Raw genomic sequence first — 8,915 nt, 5'->3', positions numbered from 1 at the left:
TTCGTCGCCTTAAAAAAACTAACGGTAAAGATAGGCGTATAAATGAAATACAACCAAAGCATTCTGATCCCTCCATGGATCACTACCCCAACCTCTGTGTCTCCACGCATGTCCCTATTCCTCCGCGCGCTCCCGTGACGGCGGGGGAACGACGTCCGGAGAATCTTCTCCATGAATCGCTGTGGCTCCGAAACAATCCATACAGTCCCTAAACGATACACTAGACTCCCGCGGCTTCCGGAGTCAAGTATAATCTTCCATTATCCGCCCACGACCTCTAATCCAGGTTTAGGTATGCGTTTTCTGAAGGAATTCTACCTTTACCCGTTTGATACCAAGTCCTAAAGTCTCAATTGGGGTATCCAATTCTCGGGGTAATATTGTGCCCAAAACCCCCCAAGGAACCTTAAAAGGTGTACAACATCCGCATGCTTCCGGTCCCCCCCCAAAACAAAAACTGATCTCCGAGGGTGTTACAAACGCCGCTCCAGCCCTTTACAATACCTCCTATTGCCGGGAAGATATGAGGAGTAATCTCTAGCTTTATTTATTGGGAGGGCCTTTGTAATCTTCCGTATGATCTAGCGCCCCGGTGTACGTCGTATTATTCTCCGTTAGCTGGGGAATCGCGGTGCGATTAGCTAACCTGCCATCGTACTCGAGTACGCTGTGACCAAGTCCTCGTTTATACCTTGAATGCCCGATTTTTCCCGTCAAACGTGGCTCGGAGCGCCACTGAACTTGGGGAAGATTCACTCTATTGCCTAGTTCATTAGCGTTCGAATTTATCAACTGACTAGTCTCATCTCTCATCTTCTTTCCTTATTCCCTTCTTTATTCTTGACCAAGAAACTACGGTCGCCCCCGAAGAATCCGTCCGGCACAGCGAGGGATCCGGGACAACGGGTCAGGCTTTGGTGGAAGGAAATTCAGGGTTTACAGAGACTCATACGAGATAGCGAGGCATCCAGATCATCGGGATCCGGGACAATAGGGGATTGTATTTACAGTATCATACTACGGTAGTCAGGCCATAGGGCTGACCCCAAAACATGTCTGTGCACCAACCCCTAGGAGATTTCGCACAACCCCTCACTCGGGCGCTGTGCACTAACACAAAAATCTACTAATATGCACCCAAACCGTTACAGTACAATACCACGCGGGATGGACGGCACCGAATACCCGTCTCACACCACGCCTACTCGAGTACCGGTACTGCACATGAGTGCGCAACTAACTATTCGACTTTTTTCTCTCCCCTTCCAATAGTATCGTAGCTCTTAACTAACTGGTACGAGTACTACGACTCGAACGACGTCATGGTACTCATCAATAATTTGGATCCTGCTTCTATTATTTGCCATTCCGTGGTTCGGAATGAAACAAATTAGTAAACAGTCAGGGTATCCTCGGCAATAGGCGCCAAAGGGAATGCAGTATTGGTGCTCGAGTACTGTGCCAATCGTCCTTCCCTGTCTGGTAAACCGAGAATTATTCCTCCAAGTAGACCAAGCGCGACAGGATGTCCCGAATTATAACGATCTACATTTGAGCGGGCGGGGGTGCCGATGGGTTAGGTAGGGCACCCCGGTGTTAGCAGCGGGGAAACAGCGAGCGAGTTTCTCCCGTACCTTGAGTGGGTCATTGGGGTAGGTGGATAGATGGATGGGTGGAAGCGCGATTCGTTAAGTTGGTTGTGGTTAATGTTTCTTTGGCATGGGTGAAAAGTTATAAATAACTTGGCCCTTGCTTGGAGTCTTTTAATTGTACTCGTACGGGCGGATTATTGACAGATACCGGTTTGTTTACCCCCAACAAGCTTTGGCACCATGATCGATCGGCGGTGGGTGATATCATGGGAGATCTGAACTGATTTCTATTATTGTTCATTTATGCATGTGCCAAATGACTATGGCACATCTCCATACTATCCTTTCGATTAAACTACTTTCTCTTTATCATCACTCCTCACCTACCCCCGGAATAACACTTTTTCGCACATCTTGATCCGCTCATCCCTGTTCCGGTCTTGAGTTCCCCAATCTCCCCAACCCCTCTACCCCCCCCTCTGGCCTTTGATGCTCCCTCAGAACAGGTGAAGCCCGCCAAAGCTTTGTCGAAGGGTCCTTCCCCCTTTGGGTCTAGGAGAGTTTGGGAATTGGTGGTGCTCCCACTCTTCGTTCCTTCCGGTCAAAAGGAACACTCGATTTCTCGCCTGGTGTTTCTCCATAACTCTTGCCTTCCCCCTGCCACACATATCCGGCAGTGCTGGTTCCATTGAGTGCCGCTAATCTCCCGTGTAATCGGGATTGAGCGGATATGATAGCCGTGGGATTTAAGGGTTATGGTACTTGTACAGGAGAGGGGGGGCGCGAAAGGAAAAGTAAACCTGGAGGTACAGTACTAGGGGCCTTTGAAGGCCCGGACTCGTATTGTGTAGGGGACGATTAATCATGGTGATGGTGGTGATGGTATTTCTTCAGATGGGTTGGAGGTTTGACTTCCCTGTATTATAGTTTGTGGTACCGACGGTGCTAGAGTGAATTCTTGGGGTGTTGGTATTTTCCTCGAGAGTTGCTGGGATAGTTGAGGCGGTTGCTGCGTGGGAGATCAAAGAAGACTAGAGGTACTATGGAGGAGTGGATTTTGGTGGTTTGAGGCACTGCCATAACTGAATTGCCGATGTGCTTTCTGTTAACTGGCCGGCTTGATTAATATTTTCTCGATCTTAGAAATCGACAGGAGAGTTAAGAGTATGGTGGACGGTACTTGGGTGGGTTTGGAAGGCCGATTTGGCTAATTGGTGTGCATTTCGTGGCGTAGCGATAGAAGGGAAGACAAAGAAGGAAGGTTGGCAAGGATCTACTATTGACTAAACTGGAGAAATAAGCATTACTTCTGCTGATGTACACTCAGAGGTAAGCTAGAGCCCCCAGAACTTGATCACAGTCATCACCCTTACTAGTTACTGAAACTATAACGAGTAATTACGGATACTGGTATCATGCTATACTCACGATAAGTGCAAAGTACTTGCTCCGGCAAAGCTATAAAGTAGGCTTTCTATCCGCATTTTTTTTTTTTTTTTGACTACCATCATCTCCTACTTTCACATCCAATCCAGCAATTTACTCTCACGCTCAAACACACTCGTGCCGCCACTCACTCTAATCTCCAATTCGATTTATAAATATAATACAAACCGACAGACACAGACCCAAAATGAAGACCACCCTCATCTCCACCGCCCTGACCCTCTTCACCGCCGCCTTTACCATGGCTGCGGCCGCCCCCGCCCCGGCCACAGGCCCAATCCCGGGCGTTGCTTCTTTCAAGCTAAAAGCCGATTCTAGCGCCCCCACCGGACTCGCCGGGCGCACAGTGACGTGGGACGGAACAACCGACGGCAACCTCGGCTTCACTAGCGGGGCCGAAGAACTTAGCGCCTTCATCCAGTACAACGCGACCGAGGGCATCGCCTTTTACACCCGTCACACAACACTCCAGATGTACCTCCGCCCGACGCATGGCGGCCTTTACTTTGCCAAGCTGGGGAACCCCCTCAATGATCCTGCTCCGGCGCTGACGCTGTCCACGAATTTCACGGTGGACGCGCGGGCTACCGAGCCTGGGGCGGTTCGTTACATCTTTGGATACAATGAGAATGTGGGTGCTTGGTCCGCTTGTGGGGGGCCGGAGGAGTATACACTTTATTTGTAAGTTTTTTCTCCTTCTTGTTTTTCTTCTTCCTTTCTTTTCCCTTTTTCTTTTGTAGGAATGGAAGGGAAGTGTTTCCGTATTGACTTTGGTGGGATTTTTTTTAGTGGGGCGGTTGCAGTTCCTAGACCTGGGTGCACGGCCAACTTTGGGCTTGATTTATTCTATGAGTAGGTTTGTAGGTGTGGGTGATTGGCTGTGATGGTGATTAGTCTTGGGTGTTCTGTGGTTGGGGGGCTGTTGAACGGGGGTGGATCCCCACCGCAGGTTGTGGAACAAAGTTGATAGATGAGGCGAAGGAATTGAGTAATGGATGGATGGATGGATATACATGATTTCTTTATTCTCTTGCGATCCTAATTATTAACTAGAATAAATATTGCTTTCTTTACTGGAGAAGAAAAGGGCTAAAGTGGGGTTCTGAGAAAAGTGGGATAACACTATATCCAATGCGCAACTATGGCTCGGACGTAACCCGGTTACGATTATCATGGGATTATATGATACTCGAGCATAGCATCATACCTATGGTGAATCTTTCCCAGGAGGGTTGCCTACAGGTCTGGGTTAGATTGAGGTAGAATCCGGGCGATCCGGACCGCCTATCATTGAGTCCCGAGAGGGTAGGCAGACCTATGATACAGCCCCCTGTTGCATTTCTGGCTCCGTATATGATGCCGCAGGGGCTCGGATAGAACCTTGGAGTCGCATTTGCTGGTATCGTAAGTTGAGGCACTTTTTACTTTTTTTTTTTTTTGCTCTAACTAGTGGCTGTGTAGGGGGGGGGAAGAAGTCACTAAGTATTCTTGAATTTCACATCCCCCCCCCCTATCCAAGAGAGGGAATTTTAGACGTCTAAGCTCGAGGTCCAATTATTCGGGTTCTTACGGTATGCGAATTCCTTACACCATTTACGAGAAAGGATGGACGTCCTGCGGGTCTTGAAGGAGGGGGGGGGGTGCAGCACATGTCATCACTCGTTAAATCTTTCTCGCCTGTGTTATCATAGTTGTATGGCTATGAAATATGAAACACGCTTCCCGTAGTTTCCTCAATCCGCTGACACAACCTATGTTATTTTCCACTAGCCTTTGCCTGTAATTTTTGCTTCTCCGGTGGGCTTCCATGACCACTGCTGTCCTTTCTAGGTCTGAAGTCCCGCTCCCACCGGTCCTAAATGGTCTCCAGGACTCTTGATTATCGCATACCAATCCCTGGGGCCCAATGCTCATTGCGAAATGCACAGGTTCTCCGCGCTAACCATGCTATGAAAGGCTGCGCCGTTTTGCCGCCTCTAGCCCGATACGCTCGACGGTAGCTAAAGTGACACTACTAAGTCCCGCCGACATTTAAAGAGGGTGTCGTGGAAGGGAGAAGCCGGTATTTCCAATTAAACAACGGGGAGTATTTTTTCAAAAAGGATACAGATTTTCAAGGAATCCCACTTGTAGAAGTTTTTCAACTGTGAAATGGAGTTCCCGGGATAGTAGGTCCTAAGCCTTAGTCACGCGCTTGCCCGGTAAGGTATTAAGGGAAGAAATATGCTTCAGTAAGATTATATCTTAAGATCCTGGAGTCGGTCCTCTGGTGACCCGATGACACCCCTAGCTCATGTCGGCTAGCAGGCTTAGGGGATATATCTGTAGTTCCCACATTACCCTTGCTGCGAGCCAAGCAGAGTAGTGTTTTTTGTCATTATTGTCCAGCCCTTTTTTTCCCGGGGGTATCATTGGCCGAATTCAAGAGTAGTTTCGAGATATCCTAGGGTTCACTCTCCGTGGCTCATGAGAATGGTGTTGGACTTGGCCGCGAATGGGGTCACGGAAAATATACCGCCGAGTGAGCCAAAGCTGGATCCAAGTCCCTATTGACACCTCGATCAGCCCAGTGGGGCCGGACCCGACTCAGGTTATCCGCTATATCTGCATCAACGCTTTTCTGGTAGAATAACTATCCCACAGCGCCCTAATGGGCATTCACAGGAATTCATAGAAAGGGCATGAGGCTGCTAATCACCCGGGTGTTTATATCGCCACCTTTAGACTGTGATTAGAAAGGAAATTTGGCAATACCCCGAGGATTGATGCTAGCGCAATGCGACCCAGTAAGCTGGCAGTGGCTAAGATATCCATTCAAGTCTGCTAGCTTTATCCACGGGAGGGAAAAATAGCAGCGATATGTTTTTCATATTTCTTCATTAGCGTTACTGAGGAAGCCTCCGCATCCACGTGGTGTAATACTCTCGTAAGTATGAGTTCCCCGGGGGCAAGAAGTATATCGAAGAAGCAGTAGTTCTGGCGCAGTGATGGAATCCGGTAGTAGAGCTGTGGCAACAGGAAAGCTTAGGCAAGTGAGGGAGGTTTCTAAGAAATAAATTTGAATATCCTCCCAAGTTGCAGAACTCATTCATGCTGCTGGCAGCACCCAGGGACAACACTCCTCATCCTGCAATAAATTTATTTTGGGAAACTAGGGACGATGCGTAGTGATGCCTGCTCCTTCGGATCACTGTAACCGCAGCACGAATTGTCAATCTCAATGTTTGTTCCGGCCTTTTCCCGTTTCCGGATTCGAAAGTCCACAATTGGAAACCGAGCAAGTCCCGTCGCGAGTCTGTCAGCCAATAGTAACTCCCAAGCTGCGCATGGGCGGAATCTCTGCCAAGAAAGTGTCTTGCCGGGCCTAGTACCTCTGAGTAGGGTAAGATAATATTATGTCAAGAATGATTATTCATCTTAATCTCGGAAAACCTGAGTAAGAGAGCTAGATCAACCAGTTCCTCACACCCACAGTGACGAGAGAGCATCAACCTAGCTAGCTATCCATACCAGGCTCCTGAAAACGCCAAGAACAATTTGGCTGCATAAGCCCACCACTTCCAAACCCCCAAATGGTAAAATGGTCTTTTGCGTCTCGAAAGCAAGTTTCATATGCATTGATGCATTGGACGAATCATCTGGGGATCGTCAAGCCAAACTTCGCGTTTTATGAGATATTACTCGGGATTCCCCGGATGTCAGGCGCTTCCCACCCGGGAGGCCTCGTGTCCGGGGTGGGGTTGAGAAATACCCCCACCCACGTAATTTGGTCGCTCTCTATCTATCAGTCCGACTAGAGGAGATATCGGGGGAGCACATGGAGGCCGAAATGGACAGGGAAACCGAAACAAACGTAATGAACAATCACCCTGGAGACAAGATAATGAGTATTATTCTGGAGGAGGAGGAGATCGGAGATCGGGTTTAATTAAGTATGCCCGGTTGGGGTGCAGAGCATTTTATTGGTTTCGCTCAACATGGCAGCGATTCTAGAAGAAATGACGAAAAGCTCAACGACATGATAAAGAACCACGGTGCTGGAGACACGCATCCCGACGCTCGAGGAGATAAAGGCGTAGGGGGGGAGTAAAGTCATAGCTAGGTATGGAAGCTCTTAATATGTGGATCCCCCATTCGGATAGACTATTGCAGCCGAACGAGCTATGTCATCATCTGGGGCAGAAATCGGGACCCCGATCTAGGCATCGGCAGTGCCCCTTCCATGCGAACATCGCGGGGTCGCTCCCTTAGATTGGCTGCAATTGATTCACCCTTATCGGGGGGTCTGTCCTGCCTTTGACTCTCCGAGGGCATCTCGGCGCAAACACCACCCTTCCCTGAATGCTAATTCGGTCATTGCCAAGGTTATCTTGGCATAGGCTGCCTCAATTCTCAGTGCGTCGGGCGCCTTTTGCCTCATCTCTCTTTGGCCCCACCCCACAACTCCCTTTCTAGAATACGATGTCTCTGTGCGGCTGACAAGGGAGGTAGAACAGGGCTAATATTCGGTATGATACGTACTCGGGTACGGAGGTACAGCGCCTAAGTTTTGTATGTTACACTCGCAGTGGGCATTGTGTGAGCAACTGGTGTAACATACAAAACTTGGGAGCTGTACCTCCGTACTTGTACCGGGTGTTGAGGGTAAGTGAGGCGAACTGGCTTTCATTGGCTCCTGGGTCACTTAGCCAATGAGAGTAGATTTTCATGAAGATTCTATAGTAGGGTCAGAATTTTTCGCGTTCGCCTGACTTTTTTCACCTCCAAAAACGTGCCACTACACTCACCAAATTCTAACCTATGGAACTCCCTTCGCCTCACCTATGCTCACCCCCTACGGAGGAACAGCCCCCAAGTTTTGTATGTTACACAGGTGGCTCACACAACACTCACTACTAGTGTAACATACAAAACTTAGGCGCTGTACGGTACCTCCATAAGTACTCTACCGAGAACGATGACGAGGGAGTTGTGGGGCTGCTATTACAACGACACGATGCTGAGCCCAACACAACGAATAAAGTTACTACAAACGGATACCAGACATATGGCCGAAGGGCCCTCATGTGGGTTAGGTGTATCGGCGTAAGGGAGTTGTGGAGCTCCTGTTGGAACTGATGGGTGTTGGAGCTGGTTTTGCTCGGCACCACTCACTCTCATTGGCTGCGATCATGAGGGAATTGCGGGGTTGCTATTGGAAGGTGACGATGCTAGTCCCAATAGTGGAGGTGGGGGCGAGCACCGTGAAGGATTTGTGAGGATACTATTGAAACTGGACGACGTCAATCCAGTCATCATAAAAAATTGAGGTTCAACACCTCCCGTGGGCCACCAAGAACTGGTATGAGGGAGTTGTAAAAATGCTTTTGGGGTAGAGTGACGTTAATCCCGATTCTAAAGATCTAAGCGGTGGAGTCACTATCTATAGCTCTCTGGAATTAGTGGGGGGAGTTGTACGAGTACGAGTAAAGTTACTATCGCAGTGGAACGGGGGGACCCTCATTCCCAAACCAACAAATCCCGAGGCATTAGTCAAGCTTCTCAATCAAGCATACCCCTCCCCCATGCACCCGGTATACACTCTCTGGTTGATTGGTGCTTCCCCACGCTTTCCTTCTCATTTCATCTGCCCCATCTGTCTCTTTTCTGCTGGGGTTCTTTTCGGTGTCCGACTTACTGGTATTATTCCTTTTGGTTTCTTCTGACACCTATCCTGCCCCTCTCGTCCATTGCAACATATGCCCCAATTATCAGAGAAGCCTTTTCTTTAATCCTGATCATCGACCTCGCTACTTTTAAGCTTTTGTTTAAAGTGTGATATCCTCCATATTTCTCTACTCAACCCCCTATTTCGTGAGTGTTGGACGCCAGCACTGT

The 8,915-nt window shown here is 48.8% G+C and overlaps 1 protein-coding gene; it reads left to right on the top strand.

The window, feature by feature from the left end:
- Positions 1–3,163: 3,163 nt before the first annotated feature.
- GSTUM_00005468001 (uncharacterized protein) lies at positions 3,164–4,124 on the top strand. XM_002837639.2 has 2 exons: positions 3,164–3,719; positions 3,828–4,124. The coding sequence occupies exons 1-2, from the start codon at positions 3,511–3,513 to the stop codon at positions 3,892–3,894; spliced, it is 276 nt and encodes a 91-aa protein (XP_002837685.1). The 5' UTR covers positions 3,164–3,510; the 3' UTR covers positions 3,895–4,124.
- Positions 4,125–8,915: the final 4,791 nt, after the last annotated feature.

The sequence above is a fragment of the Tuber melanosporum genome, assembly GCF_000151645.1.
Source record: "Tuber melanosporum whole genome shotgun sequence assembly, scaffold_2, strain Mel28".
Taxonomy (NCBI): domain Eukaryota; kingdom Fungi; phylum Ascomycota; class Pezizomycetes; order Pezizales; family Tuberaceae; genus Tuber; species Tuber melanosporum.
Note: the sequence above shows the minus strand (reverse complement) of the source record. Positions and strands in the feature narration are given on the sequence as shown.

Coding starts and splice junctions, on each gene's coding strand:
- GSTUM_00005468001 (XM_002837639.2), top strand. CDS start 3,511: ATGTACCTCCGCCCGACGCATGGCGGCCTTTACTTTGCCAAGCTGGGG. Junction 3,720..3,827: donor GAGGAGTATACACTTTATTT/GTAAGTTTTTTC, acceptor GATTTTTTTTAG/TGGGGCGGTTGCAGTTCCTA.